This window comes from Somniosus microcephalus, chromosome 25 (assembly GCF_052327205.1).
Source record: "Somniosus microcephalus isolate GS21.2 chromosome 25, FLI_Smic_1.0, whole genome shotgun sequence".
Classification (NCBI taxonomy): domain Eukaryota; kingdom Metazoa; phylum Chordata; class Chondrichthyes; order Squaliformes; family Somniosidae; genus Somniosus; species Somniosus microcephalus.
In genome coordinates this window covers 12481606-12507763 of record NC_141011.1, presented here as the reverse complement: position 1 = coordinate 12507763, position 26158 = coordinate 12481606, and the positions used below count along the sequence as shown (strand labels likewise).

Below are 26158 nucleotides of genomic sequence, written 5' to 3'. Positions count from 1 at the left end.
CTCCGAACTCATGACCAAAACTACAGCAGAGGCTCCCGAGTGCAGCATGGTAATTTCTCCAGCAAAATGCAGTGAGTGGAGCATAGTTACATAATACAAATTATGTGAATAAAATCAATCCCAGTTACTTACAGAAGTGCGATTGGCAGGGGAATTACCCAATCATCTCTATTCTGACCGGGACTTGTGGTGTCACTATATGCATCCATATATTACTGTGGTAGGGGTTAAACACACCGGTCAAATGAACAACATATGACAGGCTTTAAAAATACTCAAGTCATTTACTCCAACCCAATATTTTCAGTACTACAGCAGCAATCTAGGAATTCAGGCAGTTCAATTCTGTTGCAAAAAATGTAAAACTCGATTGACTGGTTTAAAGATTCAATTTTTTTACTACTTGGTGAATTGTCTCTCATATTTCCAGGCTTCCGTAACTGTTGTAAAATTGCAGAAGCTGAGCGCTTGTTGAGAATGATGTTTGAGCCTTTGTATAATGAAGTGGAGATAGTTGGAGGGCTGCATTAGAAGTCACATGATTCACAGGATACAGATTCAGACCCAGGGTTTTATTCACATCAATCATTATACACATCAGACATGGGGTTTTACAGTCAAATATGAGATTATGTAGCTCGATGGAGAAAACACTGAGAACACTAGAACAATTTCAAAAATAACTCTCCAAACACAAGTATGGATAAAGGCCATCAACTGGTGATTTGGACAAGTTTTCAACATTATTTTCTAGAATATTAAATGTGTCACTTTCTCCACAGAATTAAATATTTGTACATGTACAGAAAAATAGATTATGTGTATATAAATTATAAAATAGTCAAAACATTATTACAGGATTGCAATGGCTCAGTGGCAAGTGCACTGCCTACTATAGTAGCACCAGGAGAGTCATAACTGACTTCAATATCCCCAGGCTTGGAAAGGATCAAAGAATCATGGTCCCTGCTCTTGATCGCTAGTCAGCGATTCTCGCTGGAAATAGTGTAAGAACACTGGGTTTTAGGAATCCCGGCAAATATATGCCAAGGGACCAGATGAATCCTTAAATTCCCCTCACCGTAACTCCTCGCAATAGAACAGTCTGGATTTTACCACCCAGATTTAGGTCTAGGAGTGAATGATGCCCAAGTCAGCTTTTGCCAAACTGTCTTACATTTACCACTTAGTATCAAATTTGAGCTTTTTTCACCCACGCTCGATCAGGATACCCACAAACCACTGAGTGAATGAATTAACCCTTGCTTGCCAAATCAAAAAAGTAGTCAGACAACAAGTCTTAACAGTAATGTCACAATAATTAAGCGCTAAAGGAATAACTGACTATTAATTTATAGTTGAGATCAGCGTCTGAGTCTATTGCAAATTGGTGAGATTACTCTAAGAGTAAGTCCTTAGATAGCTGACAATTTAACAGCCTTGGAGATCCAGTCCACTGGATAGATTAACTGGTAGTTAATCTCCTTCTAACTACCAAGGTAAGCTAAGGAAGACATAGAAAGAGTCTGCCTCCATTACTGCTGACTATGACTCTATGACTTAGAATCATAGAATAGTACAGCACAGAGGGAGGCCATTTGGCCCATTGAGTCTGTGCCAGCTCTTTCGAAGAGCAACCCAGTCAGTCCCACTCTTGGGACCCCCGCTCTTTCCCCATATCCCTGCATTTTTTTCTGCTTCAAGTATTTATCCAATTCCCTTTTGAAGGCTACTACTGAATCTGTGTCCACCACCCTATCAGGCAGTAGATTCCAAATCCTAACCATTCGTTGCATAAAAAAGTTTCCCTCGTGTCACCTCTGGTTCTTTTGCCAATCAAATTCAATCTGTGCCGTCTTGTTATCGACCTTCAGACATTGGAAACCGTTTCTCTTTCTACTCTATCTAAATCCTTCATGATTTTTAAACACCTCCATTAAATCTCCTCTTAGCCTTCTCTGCTCCAAGGAGAACAACCCCAGCTTTTCTCGTCTATCCACATAACTGTAATCCCTCATCCCTGGAATCATTCTAGTAAGTCTCTTCTGTACCCTTTCTAAAGCCTTCATGTCCTTCCTAAAGTGCGGTGCCCAGAATTGGACACAATACTCTAGCTGGGGGCCGAACCAGTGTTTTATAAAGGTTTAGCATAACGTCCTGGCCTTTGTACTCTGTGCCTCTATTTATAAAGCCCAGGATCCCATGTGCTTTATTAACTGCTTTGTTAACCTGTCCTGCCACCTTCAAAGATTTGTGCACAAGCACCCCCACATCTCTCTGTTCTTGCACCCCCTTTAAAATTGTACCATTTAGTCTGTATTGCCTCTCCTCATTCTTCCTACCAAAATGTATCACCTCACACTTTGTGTTGAATTTCATCTGCCATGTAAGATAAGAGAGTGAAGGGTTATGGAAAGCAGGCAGGGAAGTGGCTTTGAGCTCAAGATCAGCCATGATCTTATTGAATGGTGGAGCAGGCTCGAGGGGCCAAGTGGCCTATTCCTGCTCCTATTTCTGTTCTTTCTTATGTTCTTATGTGTCCACCCATTCCACCATTCTTGAAGTCTATTACTATCTTCCTCACTGTTTACTACACTTCCAAGTTTTGTGTCATCTGCAAATTTCAAAATTGTGCCCTGTACCCCAAGTCCAAATCATTAATATATATCAAAAACAGCAGTGGTCCTAGTACTGAACATTGGGGAATGCCACTGTATACCTCCCTCCATTCTGAAAAACAGCCAGTCACCACAACTCTCGGTTTTCTTTCCCTTAGCCAATTTTGTATCCATGCTGCTGCTGCCCCTTTTCTCCCATAGGCTTCAATTTTGCTAGCAAGCCTATTATGTGGTACTTTATCAAACGCCTTTTGAAAGTCCATATACACAACATCAACTGCACTGCCCTCATCCACCCTCTCTGTTACCTCATCAAAAAATGCAATCAATTTAGTCAAATACGATTTGCCCTCAGCAAATCCATGCTGGCTCTCCTTTATTAGTCCATGCTTGTTCAAGTGGCTGTTAATTTTCTCCTGGATTATTGTTTCCAAAAGCTTCCCCACCACCAATGTTAAACTGACTGGTCTGTAGTTGCCAGGTTTATCCTTCTCCCCTTTTTTGAACATGGGTGTAACATTTGCAATCCTCCAGTCCTTTGGCACCAGCCCTGAATCTAAGAAGGATTGGAAAATCGTGGCCAGCACCTCCACAATTTCTACCCTTACTTCCCTCAGCAACCTAGGATGCAGCCCATCCAGACCGGGTGACTTATCCACTTTAATTATCGCCAGCCTGTCTAGTAACTCCTCTTCATCTATTTTTATCTCATCCAGTATCCCAGCAATCTCCTCGTTTACCATAGCTTTGGCAAACACCGATGCAAAGTCCTCATTTAGTATCTCAGCCATGCCTTCTGCTTCCACTAATAGTTCTCCATTTTGGTCTCTAATTGGCCCCACAGCTCCTCTGACAACCCTTTTTACTGTTAATATGCCTACAGAGGACCTTTTCATTCCCTTTTATGTTACTTCTACTACTGACCGGTTGGAGGGCTGAAAAAGCTCACTTTTTTATACCTTAATTTCAAAGAGAAGCTCAATTGACTCATCTAAGTAACACATCAGAAAAGTCCATCCATTTTGCTGTCAATCACCTCTAATTAACATGGCGGTTTCTCGGATGCCTTTGAGTTGGTGAAGCCTGAATATCCTGAGCACACTAGACTGTGGGTTTCTGTTTTCCAGCACACCTTACCAATTCATCTTTTACTTTTCAAGGGGTCTCACACAAATGTGAGGAGATGTGGAATCTTTAAGCGTCACTAAGTGCTATTTCCCTGCATTTCCAGCGCTTGTAAGCAATATCTTGTGTTTGCCTACACAAGCCTTTATGGCTTGATCAGCTTTGCTTCTCAGTCACTATCAGCATTCAGTTCACCTACTAACTCCACATTGAGTGACCACTTGAAGCTGAACTTTCTGAGAGCACATTTCAGGAAGTTTACAGAGGATCACCCCCACCATCTGCCCACCCCACGAGAATCCTGAAGGCACCCTTCAGGCAATTTATGGGGCACTTTACCTAAAGTTCACATGTGTAGACATTTGGGGGGGGAGGGAGGAGGCGGGGTGGGTGAGGTAGGGGCAGGATCAGATCTCTGTGAAGAGCAAGTTGGCTCAGTGTCTAGGCACACAGGCCAAATGGCCATTTGGGTGAGGTACTCAGTGCATTCATGATTATGGACAATATGTTTTTTAAATTCATTATTGGGACTTGGGTATTGCTGGCTAGGCCGGCATTTATTGCCCACCCCGAAGGCCACCAGAGAGCAGTTAAAAGTCAACCACGTTGGTGTGGGACTGGAGTCACATATAGGCCAGACCGGGTAAGGGCGGCAGGATTCCTTCCCTAAAGGTCATTAGTGAACCAGATGGGTTTTTACGACAATCGGTAGCTTCATTCAAATTCTCAAACTGCCATGGTAGGGTTTGAACTCCCATCCTCTGGTTTATTAGTCCAGGCCTCTGGGTCACTAGTCCAGTAGCATAACCACTACACTACCATACCCGTGAATACAACTCATATTTTCAACTCCCAAAGGCAGAAAATGTATTATAATTATAAACTTTCCACATTACCATGTGAACAATTCTGGGCACTAAATATTAGAAGTATTTTAAAAGATATATGATCGTTTTCCAGAAATCAAAATGTGACATTTTATTTTACACATTCCGGTCCTGAAGTATTTGGCCTGATTTTGAGTTCACAGCACAAACACAGAGCAAGTGCCAGCTGGACCAATTTGACTTTACTGCGGTACGAACAATGACATAATTATGCAGTGACAAGTAATCAAATATTGTATTTGTTTCAGCACAGTAAAAAAAAAATACCTGTCTCAGAAAGCAGTCAGGCAACTGTAAATGGTGGAAACTGTAAAATGATAAGCGATGGTTAACTCGGTACTGGTTAGGCCAGTTTTCATGGGTTACTTCATCTTGCGTTTCTTTCTCGTGTTCTTCTGGGGTAGGTCACATGAAAGATTGTGCTCTTTTTTCTTGTGACAGACAATATCAACCAGCTTCAGATTGTCCAGAGTAAACAAGAGGCTGTAGAAACGTTCAACCTTGCTGTCCTCTGTTTTCTGCTTTTCGACAGTATCGACTAGTGTGGGAATAATAGCCCGTTTCTTCTCAATCCTGCGGAGAAAATGCTGGACGTTAACGTAGGGATGTTAACGTGAAACGCAAGGTCCCCAAATCTTCCATGTTTTGCACGCTCATACACGAGTGGAACTTCACAATTACTATAAAGGATTACTCAGTCAACTGAAAGGTTACAATACATATTTTAGCCTTGAGGGCTACTAAACCTTATGCTGAACAGGGAGTTAATTTACAAACATCGACAGAACACTTGTTGGGGTGAGGAAGGAGGGAAGGGGCATTGATAGGAGCGTCCCACATTTCCTGTCCAACCAACATGTATAGCAAGGTGCAGGGCTCAGAATAAAATAGAATCCATTTCTAGCGCTAACTGCTTGTAATGGTCATGCAACAGTTGCATTCAAATTGTAGTTGCTAAAAAACCAGATCATGTCTGGAGGCAGGCATTGAAAGTCGGCTGTGGCGCTCGCCCACCGATGTCCCATGCTGATCCCGCAGGCTACGACTTTAACCTCCTCTTCTGAGCAGGCGGGAGGGACACCTGCCAGAAACCAGCGGGGTCCTTGTCATGAATCTGATCATTCATGAAGAAATGACTCATGAAATAACACTGGGCGGCCAGCTGGTGGCGCCGTCCAAGGAGTATAAATACTCGGGCGTGGGCCCAGCTTGCCCAGGACGTTTTTGTAACCAGGAACTAGTGATGTAACTAGAATCTCATGGTTGTGAAACAGTTGATTAAAGCCTTGTTTTATACTCAACCAAGTGCTTAGTGAGTTTTCTGACGTCAGTCCTTCTTTAAATATGCAGATCGGGCTCCGATTACATAATCGGGGACCTACTTGCTATTTTAACCAAAAGGCCTGGACGGGGTAACCGTTGTGGCTTTTCCCACCAGGCCAGCCTAGCAAGGAGTGGAGCCGGGACGAGAAGAGGCCCAAAACGGTAAGGCTTTTTACTGCGACTTGACCCGAGAGCCCAGGACTGTTCCTTCAGTCTCTGGCGCCGGCCTCCTGCCGCCTGAATTTAGGCTCCTGCCCTCAGGCCAGCGTCCACTTCCCGCCGGTTTCGGGCAAGAAACTGGCTGGCGGCAGGCCGCCGAGTCATAATCTCCCGGGACTCATGCTGCCGGGGTCAGGGCGATTTGCTGCCCACACCCAGTTAAAATCAGGCCTTTTGTTTTTAAATCCGCTTGAAAAGTTCAAAGTGGTATTAAAAAGAGGATTCAAAGCAGCACAATAAAGAAACACTTTCTCATCTGCTCTGCATAGTGACTCAGCAAAGCGAGGGAATCATATTTTGTAAAATTTTAAACACATTTTCAATAAAAACTTTATGAACATTCGTTTAAAAATAAGTGATTTTCATGAATGGACAATTTTATGAATGACAGTGGAGATCACAAACATCTGGGCACTTGTCATTCATAAAATTGCCCATTCATGTGAGAGGTAGAGAGAGAGTGAAAAAAAGAGTACAGGTGGGAGAGAGCCAAGAGTAAACAAAACCAAGAACAAGAGAGAGAATGGGCAGTTTGTTTTCTCTTTACAAATGATCAGGAGACATTGGCCCAGAAATTAGGATCGGGGGCTTGCCGCGTGTGCAAGCCCCCGATGTGCACTCACCCAGCGCGCCGACAGCTGAAGCCTGGGCCTGCTTGGAATTCCTGTCACTGGCCCGGTTCAGATGTCGGCGCGCTGTGCTTACCTGATCCAGCGGCGTAGTTAGTGCGATGTGCCGGCTGGGACCAGGTGAGCACTGTGCAGCCAATCAGGGGAGGGGAAACTTCATTCATGAGTTTGATAGTAAGAACTGTCAAACTCATGAAAAGTACGGACGCCCAAAAGACTAGTTTAACTTTAAATAAAATTTTAAGAAACATCCCAATAATTAAATAAACTATAAATAACTTAAAAAAAAACTATTTTAAACAATTAATCAAATTTTTGAAAAAAATAATTTTTTTAAAAATCGGGTCTAAAACTACATTTACCTTACTGTAAAGTCCTTAAAAACAATAAAGCTGTGGAAAAAATGTTATAATTTTAAGTAATAGACCACTTACCTTAAAGAATGAAGTCTTTACATCTCCTTTTTACATTCGTAAAAAGGAGGCCCTTACACACGCGCAAACCTGTGGAAAAAAAGGAATTTCAGCGCGCACGCGCAGACTCCTGTGCGCACGCGTTCGTCCTCTGAACCCCTTGGTTCAGAGGACAGGAAATGCCGGTTTCCCGTGCATGCGCTGTGCATGCTGAAATCCGGCACTTCCAACGGGCCCACGCGTGAGTACCCCGTCCGTAACTCACGCGTTGGGACCGGAATTACTGGCCCATTAAGAAAACACAAAAAATCTGGAAATGGATCTTCTCAGAATAGAATCCTGACAATTACCTTTTAACTCCTACATCAAATCTGAACATTGAAACTCATAGTTCACCGTATTTGTGAAAATTTGACAAAACTTTAAACCGAGTGACACAAATGATAGCAGAGAACCACAACTCATTTTAGATTCTCTAACTTCTATAAGAAATGGCTGAAAATGCATAGATTTCTCCACCTACCTGTGATCCAGATTCCAGGTGCTAAAGAGAATTCTGTTTTCCATGCTACCGTAGGGATTGATCTTATGTTCAAAGCTGCAGGAATTCTCGTCAAACGGCCCCTGGAAATGTACAGCGGTTCAACTGTTTAATTCTAACTTGACAACTTGTTTAGTCTTGAACGGGGATTTGGCTGAAGTGCTTGTTTAAACAGGAAGGGTTTGTGAATACTTAGTGCTGGAGCTCCGGATCACCCTGAACCAGCTCAACCCAAACAAAGCAGATGAACCATTGCAGTACCCCTGAATTTCCTCAGAAATCTGCCCCATTAGTGTGCTGAAAGGATCGTGGAAATTTGCATTTGGGTACAGGTATCCGCTGTGGCTCAGTGGTCACACTCTCGCCTCTGAGTCAGAAGGTTGTGTGTCAAGTCCCGCTCTAGGGTCCAGAGCGCAAAACCTAAGCTGACTCTCCAGTGCAGTACTGAGGGAGTGCTGCACTGTCGGAGGTGCCGTCTTTCAGGTGAGACGTTAAACCGAGGCCCCGTCTGCTCGCTCAGGTGGACGTAAAAGATCCCATGGCACTTTTTCAATGAAGAGCAGGGGAGTTATCCCCGGTGTCCTGGCCAAAATTTATCCCTCCACCAATATCATTAAAGATCAAATTATCTGCTTATTATCACAGTACTTATCAAAAGTACTTCATTGGCTGTATTTTGTGACAACTGAAGTCGTAAAAGTACCTGTATAAAATGCAAGTCTTTCCTTCTCTTTACATTTACGCCATTATTGTGTTAAATGCAAGTTTCATCGATCTTTTTAACAGTGTAAACCTTGCGCCCGTCAAAGCCTCTCAGGGCTCATTTGCATAGCTGCACAGTTCAAGCACATGGAAGTTTCCTGGGTTTACACTGCTCCTGCATTCAGTGTAAAGTTACACCCCCAAAAACTGGTCTAACAGCCCAGACAAGTGTAAGTGAGGAGTTGGTGAGATGAAGATTGCACCAACCTCACTTGCTGATAACAGGCTTCTGAGAAACTTCAGATTTTTTCATCACTGTCACCTGCGCTTCATATTATCGTAGTGCTTTCGACTCTTCCCAGAAAAATATCTTTGGGCCTCTGAATTCCCACAACCACAAACCCAAACTCACATCTGGTTTGGACATGGGATCGCTTTCCCCATGGGCATCACAACGATGGAGGGGTTGCAGCAGCCCCGTGCTGAGGTACTGTGCAGTCACTGTTTTAATGTAGGAAACACAGCAGCCAATTTGCGCACAGCAAGGTCCCACAAACAGCAATGAGATAATGACCAGATAATCTATTTTAGCAATGCCTTCTGTTGCCTAGGCCCTAAGCTCTGGAATTCCCTGCCTAAACCTCTCTGCCTCGCTACCTCTCTTTCCTCCTTTAAGACTACCTCTTTGACCAAGCTTTTGGTCACCTGCCCTAATTTCTCCTTATGTGGCTCGGTGTCAAATTTTTTGTCTTTTAGTACTCCTGCGAAGCGCCTTGGGATGTTTTACTACGTTAAAGGTGCTACATAAATACAAGTTGTTGTAATGCTGGTTGAGGGATAAATGTTGGCTAGGACACTGAGAGAACTTTTCTCGAAAAGTGCCATGGGAGTTTTTATGTCCACCTGAGAGGGCAGACGGGACCTCGTTTAACATCTCATCCCAAAGACGGCACCTCCGACAGTGCAGCACTCTCTCAGTACTGCACTGGAGTGTCAGCCTAGATTATTTGTTCAAGTCTCTGAAGTGGGGCTTGAACCCTCTGCCTTAAGACTCAGAGATACAAATGCTCCCACTGAGCCACAGCTGACACCTAGAATATAAACATTTCTTTATTGGGGAAGTGTGAGTTTGTTCACTTTGGATTCGAGAAAGACAAATCGGAATATTTTCTCAATGCCGAGAGACTAGAAACTATGGAGGAGCAAAGGGATTTCGATGTTCATGTACACAAATTACTAAAAGCTAGTGAACAGGTACAAAATTTAACCAAAAAGTTTAATAGAATGTTAGTCTTTATCTCCAGACATTTGGGGCTGGATTTTCTCAATGGGGAGCTTTTGGAGGCAGGATTCCCAATTGTCAGATTTTAGTCCCGCCTCCATCGACTTGTGGCCAATCCACGCTATTTTTCCTTGACTGACCTTGTTAAGCCCGCCCAGCGGGCTTAGCAGGCCAATTAAGGGAAAGCCAGTTACAGGTGACGTCAGCGAGTGACGTTTCATCTGTCAAGAGCTTTTGACAGATAAAATGTCAGCGTTTGACGGCTCTGTGAAGCTGTCAAACACTGACAATCTGTCCTCTAAGTTGAGTCCTTCCACTCAGGCTCAGTTAGAGATCTCTCCTGAGCAGAAAGCAGAAGGCTGCAGCTTTTGACAGTTCAGCGGCCATTCTGCTTTCTGTGCCAGTGAGCTGAGGGACTCCCGAGACCTGAAGGGAGGAAGCCTGCAGGAAGTAAAGGTAAGTAAAACTTATTAAAACACTTTACACACACCTCACATACTTACTTCTGCACACATGCACCCATCACTCACCTGCACACCCGACATCTTGGCCCCTCCGACCCCTGCAGACCGACGGCCCACCTCGCTGACCCTGGCGAGGTTCGGAGCCGTCGGGAAGCCCACACTTCAGGGTTCAAAATAGGGATTAGCCAAAAAACTGCGTGTTAACTACCAGTTTACAGGCAGTTAATTGGCTGTAATCCCCTTCCCGCCTCGAGGAGATGGGACCCAGCGCGGGTCGGGTACCTGCCTCCTGGGAAGATGGCACGGAGGCGGGTTGGGGGCGGGATGGGCCCCAGATTCTGCCATTTTCCTGGCAGTCCCGCCTCCCAACCCGCCTCCCCAGGGCTGGCAAAATCGCCCCCTTGGAATTCAAAAGTGAGGAAGTTATGCTTTAGTAGAATGGGCCTATGTTCACAGAATCACAGAAACCCCACAGTGCAGATAGAGGCCATTTCGGCCCATCGAGCCTGCACTGACACATATCCCACCCGATCCCCGTAACCCCTACACCACCACATATCCTACCCTATCCCCGTAACCCCACGTATTTAATCCCCCTAACACGAAGGGTCAATTTATCATAGCCAATCAACCTAACCCGCACATCTTTGGACTGTGGGAGGAAACCGGAGCACCCGGAGGAAACCCACGCAAACACGGGGAGAATGTGCAAACTCCACACAGACACCCGAGGCCAGATTCGAACCCGGGTCCCTGGCGCTGTGAGGCAACAGTGCTAACCACTATGCCACCGTGCTGCCCTGGAGTTTAGAAGATTGAGAGGCGATTTCATTGAAACTTATAAAATTCTGAGAGGGCTTGTCAGGGTAGATGCTGAGGCTGCTGCCCCTGCCTGGAGAGTCTATAACAAGGGGGTCAGAGTCACAGGATAGGAGTCGGCCATTTAGGACTGAGATGAGGATAAATTTCTTCACTCAGAGGGTTGTGAAACTTTGGAATTCTCTACCCCAGAGGGCTGTGGATGCTGAGTCATTGAGTATATTCAAGGCTGAGATCAACAGATTTTTGGACTCTAGGGGAATCAAGGGATATGGGGGGGGGGAAATCGGACGGGAAAATGGAGTTGATGTAGAAGATCAGCCAGGATCTTACTGAATGGCAGAGTAGGCTCAAGGGGCCTTATGGCCTACTCCTGCTCCTATTTCTTATGTTTTTATATGTGAATATAAGAACGTAAGAAACCTCTCCGCCTCGCTACTTCTCTTTCCTCCTTTAAGACACTCCTTAAAACCTACCTCTTTGACCAAGCTTTTGGTCACCTGCCCTAATTTATCCTTATGTGGATTGGTGTCAAATGTTTTGTCTTTTAATACTCCTGCGAAGCACCTTGGGGTGTTTTACTACGTTAAAGGCGCTATATAAATACAAGTTGTTGTTGAATGCTATGTAATCAATATGGAATGACAGCATGAAATCTATTGAAGTGGACAGAAACTTGGTGGGAAACTCTCAAAACCTTCACTGCAAGATATCTTGGTAAGAGGGTATTTTCTATCCTGTGCATGCTAAACTTTTTAATTCACATAGGTTTGGAATACATCGGGTTGTTGGAAGTCTGAATCTGCCTATGCCTTTTGCTCTGAGCACGGGAGAGGGCTCAAATTGTAACAGCATTTATGAATTCTTTTAACATTTTTGACTTTTTATGGATAATTTTACATGTATTTTATTAAATGGTATTTAGCAGCAGCATTAAGTAGCTCTTCATATTTTTTTTGTTTGGAATTACATGCTAATTTTTTTGGTTCAACTGAAGAGGTTATATAAAAGTATAGTCTTATTTTGAACATACTAAAATTTTAATACAGAAGTGACTAGATAACCTCTTTGTACATGTTGCAAAATGGTTATGCAGAAACACATTAAAGCACACATCAGTTATCGGTTCTGGAATAATTCATCAATGTGTAAACAGGTGTCCGAGGTTGCTGTCCAGAGATAGCTTCGGGAGAGGATGGGTGTTCACCTTGGTTGATCAATGAGGAAGCAAGTGTATGAATAAGAGATGAAATTGATACGGGAACTGAAGTTTTAAGTAACTGGACAGAACAGATTATACTGGGCATAGAAATGCCATATGTTGCAGTGAATGATAGATACCTCACCATCCCTCATGCCTTTCTTGGTGCAAAGAATTGTCACGAGCTGCAAACTCTTGTCATTTAGGTTTCCTGTTGATGAGCAACAGCCCATTGATTTGGGAAGGTGTTTAAAAGATATGATGGAGGGTAGATGGAGTTAAGATACAGATCAGCCGTGATCTAATAGAATGATGGAGCAGACTTGAGTTGCTAAACTCCTGTTCCTATCTTATATAAGGCCTCTTTGGTTGCTGCGTATTTTATCCTATTTTCTGGTAACCGGTCTCATTTCCTCTTTAGTTTACAATAATGAACCTCAGGAAGGATATATTGGCCTCGGAGTGGATTCAGCGTCGATTCACCAAAATGATACCAGGGTTTAAATGGTTAAAATATGAGGACTGGTTGCTTAAACTTGGGTTGCATTCCCTTGGGCTTGAAAGGTTGAAGAGTGACCTAATTGAGGTGTTCAAAAATTAAAAAGTGATTTGATAGGAGAGCTACAGGAAACTATTTCCTCTGGTGGGGAAATCCAGAAAAAGGGGCCATCACCTTAAAATTAGAGCTTGGCCATTTTGGAGTAAAATCAGGAAGCAGTTCTTCACACCAAGGATAGTGGAAATCTGGAGCTCTCTCGCCCAAGTGGCTGTGGATGCTCAGACAATTGAAGTTTTCAAGATCTAAAACAATAGATTTTTATTAGCTAAGGGTATGAAGGGATATGGAGCAAAGGCAGATAAATGGAGTTGAGATACAGATTAGCCATGACCTAATTGATTAGCAGAACAGGTTCGAGTGGTTGAATGGCCGACTCCTGTGAACGCTACACCAGAGCGCCACCAAGAATATTTAGATTAACATACCCCAGGAAACCTGGGTGTAACTCCATCTGCTGGTGACCGGTGTAATTTTCTAGCATTACAATGGTGTAACTGGCATCGAGGAAACTCAGAGCTGGTATTTCTCTTGAGCTAATCATCAAGTTAGTTTATAGACATTTGTGTGGTCAATTTAAAAATGTACTAGCTTTAAATTCCTCGCTAAATCAAAAACGGAGGTGGGTGGACTAAAGGCTAACGTTTGCTAAATGTCATAATGAATGTACAGTGTTATATTATGGTTATGTAAAGGGCAATGAATTTATTTTACTGGTATTTTTCACATATGCTTGATCTTTAAAAACTGTAATTGTTCTGTGCTGTAAGTGTTTTGATATCTAACAGGCTGTAGGTTAGAAGATTTGAATGCCTTGCTTCTGGTACACAAACACGCAGAGAAACACAGAAAGCCAATTTGATGTATGACACACACAGCAAGTGATATTTTCAAAACTGAACAATAGACAGATACAGGACTGGTGGGCATGAACTACAAGGCCATGATCCAATCAGAGAATTGAGTTGACAAGATGAGGCAGGAGTGAAGCTCAAGCTGGTGAGTCATCTGAATCCCCGAGACTGAATTACTTTCTGGAATTCCCTGCCACCCATCCATAGTAATATAGGAACTGCTAGATGGAAAAAGCCCAAGGTCCATCTAGTTGGCTTTCTATCGCCCTGGTAGTCGTCTGTTACAATGATAATGGAGTTGTTGACTAATCATAGCAATCAATCTCTGTCAATTAGTCTACGACAGACCCAGACATCACGCAAGGAAAACCCCAGTCTCTCGGTTAAGAGGTTTACTTACGGTTTCTATGCCATTCGATTGTCAGCCAATACTCACTCACCTGGCAAGAAAACCAGCCTTTGTTATTGCAGAGCCGGCTTTGTTCATTTGCTCCCCTGTCAAAGTAACATCCATTGAACTGATTTTCTTTCAGCTTAATCTCTATTCTTGCTACAAATGCCAAGTAATTTTCCCGCGTTTTTCCTTTTTTAAGTTTGTCAGCATGATTTTTAACCTGTAGATTGCAAAAAAAATGTGTTGGTGTACCTTTTAAAAATCAAGGTCATTCTACTGATTGAATTCTCAACGTAATTACACCGGGTGAAGGGGCTGTAAAACAGCTGAGGTGCACATTTTCCACAAAGGGAGGAAATGTGTAGGAGAATATTTGCAAGGAATTATTTTAATTGCTCCACCATTGGGAGCCGTGCTTTCAGTTGCCTAGGCCCTAAGCTCTGGAATTCCCTCCCTAAACCTCTCCGTCTCTCTCTCTCCTCCTTTAAGATGCTCCTTAAAACCGACCTCTTTGACCAAGCTTTTGGTCACCTGTCCCAGTATCTCCTTACGTGGCTCGTTGTCAAATTTTGTTTGATAACGCTCCTGTGAAGCGCCTTGGAATGTTTTATACTATGGCCCGTATTTTCCGATGCCTACAGGTGTGTATGAACTGTGTACACGCCCCTAGGGACATCGGCGGAAATGCCTGCTTTACCAGGCGTAAGATTTCGAAGGGTTTTCTGCGGGCGGAGGTTCTCCAGAAAGCGGAACTCTCCCCCCCGCAGAGGCCCTTCTCCAGGGCAGGCGTCTGATCTGTCAAGAGGATGATCTAAACACATACTGGGAGCAGCTGTAAGGCTGGAAGTGGGTTGGATTTTGAAATTATCATGTTTTCAATTCCTGTCATTAGAGTGTGATGGCAACAGTCTCCTCATTTTAATATGACAATAACATAGAAAGAACATATCAGGCAAAGCAGCGGTTAATGCAGACAGTTTCATATTAAAGAATTAAAATTGTTCCAATTTCATACCTCCGTCAGATAATTTCTCATTCTTCTGCCACAGTTGAATCTCATATAACCAGATTTGGTTTTAAATCGGGAGTCCAGACCTGCAAAATAACAGATCCTATCGTTAGTGCTTGTAATTTCTGAAAACAGTTTTATACCAGTTGTAACTGAATCTTAAAGCCACAAAGGCGTTGAACAGCCTATCTATTTTTGAAAAGTTTGGGTCACCTTGAAGCACAGATATTGTTGGCCTGTAGTTACTTTGTGCCCCCTGATTATGTGAAGTTACAGATCCTACAGTAAACCTGATACAGCCGTATCAAAATGTAGCCTTGTCTCCATCTTACGTGACTCTTTTCCCCCTCACTTCAACTCTCCACCCGCTACGAATGCAACAAAATAAATGCTTAGGAGGGAGTCTGTCTAAAGCCCACTGCAGCAACAGTGTCCAATAGCAGGCTCTTTAAATGTAAAAGAAAAGACTTGCATTTCTGTAGCGCCTTTCACGACCACCGGACGTCTCAAAGCGCTTTACAGCCAATGAAGTACTTTTGGAGTGTAGTCACTGTTGTAATGTGGGAAACGCGGCAGCCAATCTGCGCACAGCAAGCTCCCAAAAACAGCAATGTGATAATGACCAGATAATCTATTTTTGTTAGGTGGATTGAGGGATAAATATTCACCAGGACACCGGGGATAGCTCCCCTGCTCTTCATCGAAATAATGCCATGGGATCTTTTACGTCCACCTGAGAGAGCAGACAGAGCCTCGGTTTAACGTCTCATCCGAAAGATGGCACCTCCGACAGTGCAGCACTCCCTCAGCACTGCACTGGAGTGTCGGCCTGGATTTATGTGCTGAGGTCCCTGGAGTGGGACCTGAACCCACAACCTTCTGACTCAGAGACGAGTGTGCTACCTACTGAGCCACAGCTGACACTTAGCAGGCTCTTTAAATGTAATGTGCTGCTAGGTTCTGTGAGAGAGATAGAACATGAAGACTAGAAAGGTCCTCAGCTTTGTACTCAATTTACTGTCGTCAGCAAGGACGTACAGGCTTCGACAATTGGCTTAGCGCAGCTGGGCTAAGGAAAATGAGTCAGGGTTCCCAATTCTGATCTATGGAAAGTTATTAGGTGTAGATGTTGAGTGTGGACTGAAGGGGGATGCCCTGCCCAATCAAAGAGCCTGCCAACGTTGACCCTCTAGGCTCACAAACAACAACCACTTGGGCAATGTGCTGGAGGGCTGCTGGTACCCATGGAACTTTACCCCAGCAAAAGTCATAGAAACATAGAAGATAGGAGCAGGAGTAGGCCATTCGGCCCCTCGAGCCTGTTCCGCCATTTAATGAGATCATGGCTGATCATCCAAATTCAGTACCCTGTCCCTGCTTTCTCCCCATATCCCTTGATCCCTTTAGCCTTAAGAAATATATCCAACTCCTTCTTGAATATATTTAATAAGTCCACACCTTCAGGGGAGAACAGAAGAAAATTGCAGGGGAAGGGGAAGAGAAAAGGAGATTAAATATGTGAAGTAGAATCCATGATCGGCCAAATTGTACATGGTCTGTGAAAGGAGTGCATTTGATGGGCTGAATGGTGATTTCTCATTTCATTTGGACACAACTCCACAACTTGTATACCTTGTCGTGTGGTGTTATTGAATAACTAAAGTCACTTTCTCCAGTCTAATATTACTCTCAACATACAACACATCACCTTTAAACCATTCCTCATGGCCGTTACGATCTTCAGCTGTAATATTTTCTGCAGCGCTTTGAACAAAATGCCACAGCAGCTTCCTTTTCTCGGGTGCCATTTCGTCAGATAACATTCGGCTTGCAGCCATAGATATGTCTTCATTTACACCAAATTCATTCAATACTTTATTTAAACAGTAGGAAACCTCTGTAAATTGGATGGTGATATGAGTTACCAATCTTCAACTGGCCTGAATTGGAATAACAATCTTCAACTATTATAAACAACATCAATCAGATCTCATTGTTTGTCACGCATTAAAATATCTAATCAACAAGCCTTCAGTGACTGGTACATGCTGCAAAGTGTACAGGGCCTTGGTGAGACCACACCTGGAGTACTGTGTGCAGTTTTGGTCTCCTTACCGAAGAAAGGATATACTTGCCATAGAGGGAGTGCAGCGAAGGTTCACCAGACTGATTCCTGGGATGGCAGGACTGTCATATGAGGAGAGATTGGGCCGACTAGGCCTGTATTCACTAGAGTTTAGAAGAATGAGAGGGGATCTCATTGAAATGTATAAAATTCTGACAGGGCTAGACAGACTGGGTGCAGGGAGGATGTTTCCCCTGGCTGGGGGGGGGGGGGGGGGGGGGGGGGGGAGGGTCCAGAACAAGGGATCACAGTCTCAGGATACAGGGTAGGACATTTAGGACTGAGATGAGGAGAAATTTCTTCACTCAGAGGGTGGTGAACCTGTGGAATTCTCTACCACAGAAGGCTGTGGAGGCCAAGTCGCTGAATATATTTAAGGAGATAAGATAGATTTCTAGACACAAAAGGCATCAAGGGGTATGGGGAGAGAGCGGGAATATGGTATTGAGATAGAGGATCAACCATGATCATACTGAATAGCGGAGCAGGCTTGAAGGGCCGAATGGCCTACTCCTGCTCCTATTTTTCTAAGTTTCTAAAGTGTGCTTCATACCCTGGTGCCGAGACACCTGAAGTGCCACCCAGTCAAGCCAAATGCTCCCATTTGGTGACACTGAATGTTGTTGTCCCAATGCACATCAGCACTGCACTGCCTGAATCCAGGGATGAGGACTGATGTCAGTGTAAGCAATCAACCAATACTTGTAGATTGGTCATAGATCTCCCAGAAAGATGCTGCAAAAGACTTTCAGGCAAAAGACACTTCATTTACCTCCATTCCACTGCTCTCCCTCCTCCAGAATGATGAGCTCACAGTTATCTCCCAAATGCGAGAAATATTTAGCATCAACTTCTGTCCCATCTTCAAGTAAACATACACGACGACACCCATCCCGTGGGAGCTATCCAAAATAAAAACCAGCAGCTATCATCAAGTACAATAAACACTACCGCCCTTTCCATGTAATCTTTTTGTACTGGAGACATAGTGCTATTATTGAAACTATATTTTTCTTTGAAATGTTGACTACAATATTAAAAGTTACTTGTAAAGGAATAATTAGGTGGTCCTTTCACCTCAGAGACTTTGGTTCAAGTCTAGCCTATATGACGGAATGACTGTCTCCTCTCTCGACCAGCTGTGAGAAATCATAGCCTGGCCAGACTCAGCCCAGTTTCTAGTGAGTGCAAGCACACACTGCCCATGATATGGCACCACTACACTGACAGAATCACTTCACACAGGTCACAAAAGAATGGCTGGTGTCTGAAATGGGAACACTGACACTGATGCAGTTGGGACAGGGCCAGGGTTCTTCTGCAGTTGTGTTAGACACGTATCTCTGCCTGTGACCAGCTCTACTACTAAAACACTGCTACACAACTGCAACTATGGTGTGGAGATGCCGGTGTTGGACTGGGGTGGACAAATGTAAGAAGTCACACAACACCAGGTTATAGTCCAACAATTTTATTTGAAATCACAAGCTTTCGGAGCGCTGCTCCTTCATCAGGTGAAGTGGAGAGATGCCTGTAGACACATATTATATAGTCAGAGAATAATGCCAGATGATTACAGGTAATCTTTCCAACTGCCATTTATCACACCTCAGCAGAGAGATAATCACAGCAATCAAAGGTGTGAATGGTGTCCAAACAGGTCAGTCAGGAAAACATTACATCAAAGAACAATGAGGTGAGGTCATAAGGGGTAAAATGTTGCAGATGCTGGGGTCTGTATGAAAAACAAAAAACAGACAAAAACCATTTTTTTTGCTGGAAATCACAGCAGGTCTGGCCGCATCTGTGTAGAGAGAACAAGCCAATGACGACTCGAGTCTGGATGACCCTATGTCAGGTGGGGTTACATGTAGCGTGACATGAACCCAAGATCCCGGTTGAGGCCGTCCTCATGAGTGCGGAACTTGGCTATCAGTTTCTGCTCTACGATTTTGTGTTGTCGTGTGTCTTGAAGGCCGCCTTGGAGAATGCTTACCCGAAGATCGGAAGCTGAATGTCCTTGGCTGCTGAAGTGTTCCCCGACTGGGAGGGAACACTCCTGCCTGGCGATTGTTGCGCGGTGTCCGTTCATCCGTTGTTGCAGTGTCTGCATGGTCTCGCCGATGTCTTGGTCTTGCATTCTCCAAGGCGGCCTTCGAGACACACGACAACACAAAATCGTAGAGCAGAAACTGATAGCCAAGTTCCGCACTCATGAGGACGGCCTCAACCGGGATCTTGGGTTCATGTCACGCTACATGTAACCCCACCTGATGTAGAGTCATCCAGACTCGAGTTGTCGTTGGCTTGTTCTCTCTACACAGATGCGGCCGGACCTGCTGTGATTTCCAGCAAAGAAAATGTTTTTTGTCTGTTTTTTGTTTTTCATACAGACCCCAGCATCTGCAACATTTTACCCCTTGTTGTTCTTTGATGTAATGTTTTCCTGACTGACCTGTTTGGACACCATTCACACCTTTGATTGCTGTAATTATCTTTCTGCCGAGGTGTGATAAATGGCAGTTAGAAAGATTACCTGTAATCATCTGGCATTATTCTCTGACTATATAATCTGTGTCTATAGGCATCTCTCCACTTCACCTGACGAAGGAGCAGCGCTCCGAAAGCTTGGTGATTTCAAATAAAACTGTTGGACTATAACCTGGTGTTGTGTGACTTCTTACAACTGCAACTAGAATGAAATGTCTACGCAGGCACAATCAATCAGTGTTATTGGATTTGTCTTTGTATGAAGGGGTGTTGTAGACATGCTTTACATCTTAAGAGCGTGTTATTTGTGCTGTAATTTAGAATTAAATCAATGGCATTTCCACAAGCATGGTTTTTCCAATAACAAACCAAATAATAAAACCATATTCAGTTAGAGAGTCTACGGTCACCGTTGCCAATGATTCTTCCGTGAATAGACTGGATGCGCTCCTACCCTTCTGAACAAGATTGCCACAATGACAAAGCTTCAAAAATCAAATGTGTTTCCTGACAGATCAAATATTTATTGCTGGAAGTTTGATTTTATTTTCCTTTGAATTGCAGATTTTAAGTAGGAATTGGCTGCAGCCTACAATTCTATCTAAAACATGAACTTCGGTGGTGGGCAATTGAAAATCATCTCTGCTGCATTTGTAGCCTTCAGCATAGCTGCCACTACATAAGAACATCAGAACATAAGAAATAGGAGCAGGAGTAGGCCATTCGGCCTCTCGAGCCTGCTCTGCCATTTAATAAGATCATGGCTGATATGATCTTGGCCTCAACACTTTCCCGCCCGCTCCCCATAACCCTTGACTCCCGTTTTTCAAAAATCTGTCTATCTCCGCCTTGAATATATTCAATGATGACCCAACCTCCACAGCTCTCTGGGGTAGAGAATTCCACAGATTCACAACCCTCTGAGAGAAGAAATTCCTCCTCATCTCCGTTTTAAATGGGCAACCCTTATTCTGAAACTATGCCCCCTAGTTCTAGGTTGCCCCATAAGGGAAAACATCCTCTCTGCATCTACCCTGTCAAGTCCCCTCAGTATCTTATATGTTTCAATAAGATCACCTCTCATTCTTCTAAACTCCAATGAGTATAGGCCCAACCTACTCAACCTTTCTTCATAAGACAACCCTTTCATCTCAGGAATCAACCACGTGAACCTTCTCTGAACTGCCTCCAAGGCAAGTATATCCTTCCTTAAATAAGGAGACCAGAACTGTATGCAGTACTCCAGGTGTGGTCTCTGCAACGCCCTGTACAGTTGTAGCAAGACTGCCCTACTTTTATACTCCAACCCCCTTGCAATAAAGGCCAATAATCCACTTGCCTTCCTAATTACTTGCTGTACCTGCATGCTAACTTTTTGTGTTTCATGTACTAGGACCCCCAGATCCCTCTGTACCGCAGCATTCTGTAATCTCTCTCCATTTAAATAATATTTTGCTCTTTTATTCCTCCTACCAAAGTGGATAACCTCACATTTCCCCACATTATACTCCATCTGCCATATACTACATGTGAGTGTGGGGCTGAATTTACAGCAAATGTGAGAGAGAGTTCTAGAAAAGTTTTTTTTTTTTTTTAAGATAAGCAGATGCAGTTACTTTCTGCTGGGCCACTCAAGCAAGTTCCTACCCAGGATGTGGTCCTGGTAAAAGTTAGTGGCCAACCCAAGTAGACAAACATCAAGTACAATTTTTAAAAAACTCACAAAAGGTAATTTAAGCCAAGAGCACTTTTTTAGTTAAAAGTAGATAGCTAGTTAGGTTCAAATGCATTATTAAAAAAAAATCTCCTTTTAGTTCCAGATGCCTTAGCAGTCTTCAGCTGCAAGCTTCCTCTAGAGGTCTGGGAGTGGGAGCACTTCAAAATCTGGATAGATAGAAGTGTCTCTATTAAAATGTATACGTTTGATTTGCTGTAGTGCAATGTAACTGTATATGGAGTCACTTGGAGCAGGACAATCATACAAAGGTAAAACCAATGATCTTGAGAGATCTGAAATTCCCACTCCTACGCATGTCTCTGTGGCTCTCATTGCTGAAGCAGGAATGATCACCACTGGACCATCATGTGGCAAAGATAAGAAGGCAATGCTGAAGGGGAGGGGGGATAATTCCAACAGGCAGACTGTCGGGAGAAGGTGAAAGGGTGAGGAAATGTGTAAAGAAAGAAAAATGCCTCAATTTAGAAATGAACTATTTTCCATAAATAAATTACCAGCCAATATGTATCACCCTTGTGAAGGTTATAGCAAAGTCGATAAGAATGAGGTCAGTTAAACTGTGCAATTCACTATGGAACACATTATCAACTCATTGACTATGAGTGAGTGAAAATCCAGCCCTTTCCTCTTTAGTCAGGTCTTATTTGAAGGAACGATTCATAATGAAAGGGACAGGCTGCAGGGCAGATGCCCCCAAAGAAGTGGCAGGGTGATCGGTTCTAGTAGGATAAGAAAGCTGATACAAGTTGACGAATGGCTGATGCAAATTAAAACGAAGCTATGGGGAGGAGGGAGAGAAACTACATAGCCCAGCATGCATTGCAGCTCATTCCACAATGTCCACAAATTAGGCCGGGGGCCACATAATGAGCAAATTTTAATGATCAAAGATTTATGTTCTGGGAAACACACACACAGTACTACTCCAATGTGTGGCTGAATACACAAACCTAAAACTAATAAGTTTAAAAATTATCCCTTTTACCATCACAGTATGCCTCCCAGCATTTAACTGCAAAATTGATGTTCATTACATGCAGAAACAATCATCCGTAAATATTATATATGAGCCATGGCAATCATAATAAATCATATGATAACCTGTGAAACATATCTGAGTTAATTCTACTCAATCATTTGCAAACAAGTGAAACAGGCTAAAACTGCGCTTTTAACACATGAGAACAGGCTAAGAGCTTGTTAAAATGGGCGGCGTGTAATTACAGACTGATACTGAGCAAAGCATAGGCTATGTATCTCAACGTGGCGTGACAAACTGAAAAATAAAAGCAACAGGCCAATTTTACAATACTGAGGAAAAACTGCACAGCAAAACTCAATATTTTACATGTGAATCTGTGAGAAGTACACAAGATGACACTGCAAATTACTTCACCGTGGCTGAAACTTCAGAGCTAAACTGGCAGAAGAAAATATAAAAACTTAGATACATAACAAAGAAGAACTATACACAATATCCTTTCAAAACTATGTTTCAATTACACTCAACATCAAACGCCTCTGTCGTTCCTGTGATGTGTCATGTTGTATCACTTAGAAGTGGGTAGCATGTATCCCAACATGCTGCTCTCAAACAGTTTCCAGGCCTCCTCTCTCACTGCCTGTTTCAGGTGCAGGTAAAATGTACACATTAAAAGTGACAAGTGGCTCAGCGGGTGAACGCACTTTTTGGTGTGGTAAGCAGCCATATAAATGTTTAAAGAAAGACTTGCATTTATTTAGCGCCTTTCACAACCTCAGATCGTTCCAAAGCATTTTACAGCCAATGAAGTACTTTTGAAGTATTGTGGCAGAGCCACCAAGGGGTTCTGATATTGTTGTACATAATTGCCTGTAACAAAGTCAATCGGTATCTGTATTCGTTTACTGCATGTTAACAGCGCGGTCTCTAAAGGGTTAAGACCAAGCGCGATGACGTCATCACGTGACGTTCCCAACGGCGGGAAACGTGATGACGTGAGACTGAGGAGCCTCCCCTCTCAGTCCTTGTGGATCCAGCTTTAAGCAAAGACCTGAGTTTGAGTTCTCCTGTGTTTTTGAATGTTACTTCCACCAGTTTGCATTAAACATCGTTTTGGTTAGCTGATTGCCTCGCTCTTAGTAATTTCGTCAGGAATTCACGAATTCCTACAGTATAATCATTGTTGTAATGTGGGAAACGCTGCAGCCAATTTATGCACAGCAAGGTCCCACAAAGAGCAATGTGATAATTGACCAGATAATCTGTTTCAGTGATGTTGGCCGAGAATTAATTATTGGCCAGGACACTGAGGAGAAGTCCCCACTCTTCTTCGAATAGTGCCATGGGATGTTTTACATCCACCTGAGCGGGCAGATGGGATCTCAGTTTAATGTCTCATCCGAAAGATGGCACCTCCGCGACAGTGCAGCACTCCCTCAGTACTGGCACTGAAGTATCAGCCAAGGTTTTGTGTTCCAGTCTCTGGAATGGGACTTGAACCCACCCCCTTGTGACTCAGAGGTGAGGTGCCAGGTCTGAACTCTGGATCGTGCTTAGTTTGCTGATCTCAGTGAAGATGGTAGTGGGGTATTATGATTGAGCTGAGTGTCCTCAAGCTTGCATCAGGGTTTCTACTGTTAATTGTTACACAGTGAGCGACACTAGAAATGGATGAGTGGATGATCAGCAAGGACAGAATTGGGCCTGGCAGTGATGTGGTCTCACCCAAGTCACGTACAATAAATCACCTTTTAATGTATACTTTAGGCCAACAAATCCAACATCTCCAAATCATCTGAATTTATCGACACTGGTTCACTGATAGAGGGAGGATGTTTCCCCTAGCTGGGGGATCTAGAACGAGGAGTCACAGTCTCAGGATATGGGGTAGGACATTTAGGACTGAGATGAGGAGAAATTTCTTCACTCAGAGGGTGGTGAACCTGTGGAATTCTCTCCCACAGAAGGCTGTGGAGGCCAAGTCACTGAATATATTTAAGAAGGAGATAGATAGATTTCTAGACACAAAAGGCGTCAAGGGGTATGGGGAGAGAGCGGGAATATGGTATTGAGGTAGAGGATCAGCCATGATCATATTGAATGGCGGAGCAGGCTCGAAGGGCCGAATGGTCTACTCCTGCTCCTATCTTTCTATGGTTCTCAACATGTATCCATCCCACTGTATCCATTTTGGTGTCAACTTAAGAACTGGCTCCAGTTTCTAAGCCATTTATTAAAATGATAAAACAGCAGTGATCCCAACACTGATCCAATTCTCAAACTTTTACTTTATTTGTGTGGATTAAATCATCTGGAATTCACTCCCTAAACCTCTCTGCTTCTCTACCTGTCTTCTCCTTTAAGACTCCCCTTAAAACTGACCTTTTTGACCAAGCTTTCGGTCACCAGTCCTAATATCTCCTTGTGTCACATTATGCCTAATAACATGCCTGTGAAGCACTTTGAGATATTTTACCACGTTACAGGTGCAATTATGTAAATGCAAGTTGTTGCTGTTGTATGCATTCTGGTTCATGGATATCCTATAACATCACTTGTATTTATATAGCGCCTTTAACATAGTAAAACATCCCAAGGCACTTCACAGGAGTTATATAAGACACAAGAATGGACACCGAGCCACATAAGGAGATATCAGGACTGGTGACCAAAAGCTTGGTTAAAGAGGTAGGTTTTAAAGAGCGTCTTAAAGGAGGAAAGCGAGGTAGAGAGGCGGAGTGGTTTAGGGAGGGGAAATCCTATGGCACTATTTAAAAAACCAACATTTCTCCTTCAAGAATAGATTAACCATCAATTTATCCCATTGCTGTTTGTGAGACATTGCGTTCACAGAACGGCTGCTGTGTTTCATATACATCATCACTGCATTTCAAAAGTTATGAAATTTGTGAAGCATTTTTAGAAGCTAATAAGGCGATATAGAATTGTAAACATTTAATACATGATCTGTTTTCTAAATTCAGATCATTTAATGTTTAAGGGCAGCAGTCCTCCATTAAAAGGGCAAACACACCACTAATATGTAACCAAGAGCTGGATGTAACATTGGTCTAAGGGTGCATTTAAATTACAGGTTCTGACTACACATTGATGCTAAACTTGCGTACTGTAAATCAGGTGTTAATGATTCCCAAGCAAAGTGGCGTGGGACCCCCCTGCTCCTGGATATTTCACTTTGATTTGGTGTGAGGTCCTGACTCCGGAATCTGTGCGGAAGGAAAGTGCTTAACACTAAGGCTCCAACCCTGCTGTAAATGCACTCTAAGGTAAGTAAACCCTGAATAACATAGTAAACGCCTTAATTTCTTTCCAATAAAAATGCAAACATCCACAATTTGTAAACGAGCTCTCTCACGGAAGATGGATTCACGGAAGTGCAATTCAGTCTCAATGGAAGTGAAGAGGCGGCGCTCCTGCACAGTTCCGGGTTGTCTCTGCTTATCCCCGGACCCTGAAGCTTGCTTTCATCCAATGATTCATGCCCTTTTGTATTCTACGTAACTGGTTAAAATTTCACCTGAAATTTCTGACACCATTTTTGCAGTAACTCCTCCAGATTGCGGGCTACGATTCCATATTTGTTATCAGTTTTCAAACTCTTCACTTTGAAGGGTTTGGCCCCCATGTTACAAGTTCCAACCAGTTCCACTTTGTTACAACTGAAGGTAAGTGCGCGTGCGCGCTCCACCCCCAGGGCCTGACAAGTGCAGCAAGGCAGAGGCTGCAAGTTGCTGACTGTTCTGCTGAAGCCAGGGTCAGCCATTAA

The 26158-nt window shown here is 43.4% G+C and overlaps 1 protein-coding gene across 2 annotated transcripts; it reads right to left on the bottom strand.

The window, feature by feature from the left end:
• Positions 1-557: 557 nt before the first annotated feature.
• Positions 558-26158, bottom strand: dffb (DNA fragmentation factor, beta polypeptide (caspase-activated DNase)). Of its 2 annotated transcripts, XM_085966839.1 has the most exons (7): positions 25910-26158; positions 17934-18063; positions 16745-16933; positions 15043-15122; positions 14074-14247; positions 7738-7838; positions 558-5203 (listed from the first exon to the last, which is right to left on the bottom strand). In XM_085966839.1, exons 1-7 carry the CDS (start codon positions 26153-26155, stop codon positions 4993-4995), a joined length of 1131 nt encoding a protein of 376 aa, XP_085822965.1. In that variant the 5' UTR covers positions 26156-26158; the 3' UTR covers positions 558-4992. The 2 variants fall into 2 exon arrangements, with proteins under 2 accessions (XP_085822965.1, XP_085822966.1); XM_085966840.1 differs by lacking the exon at positions 16745-16933.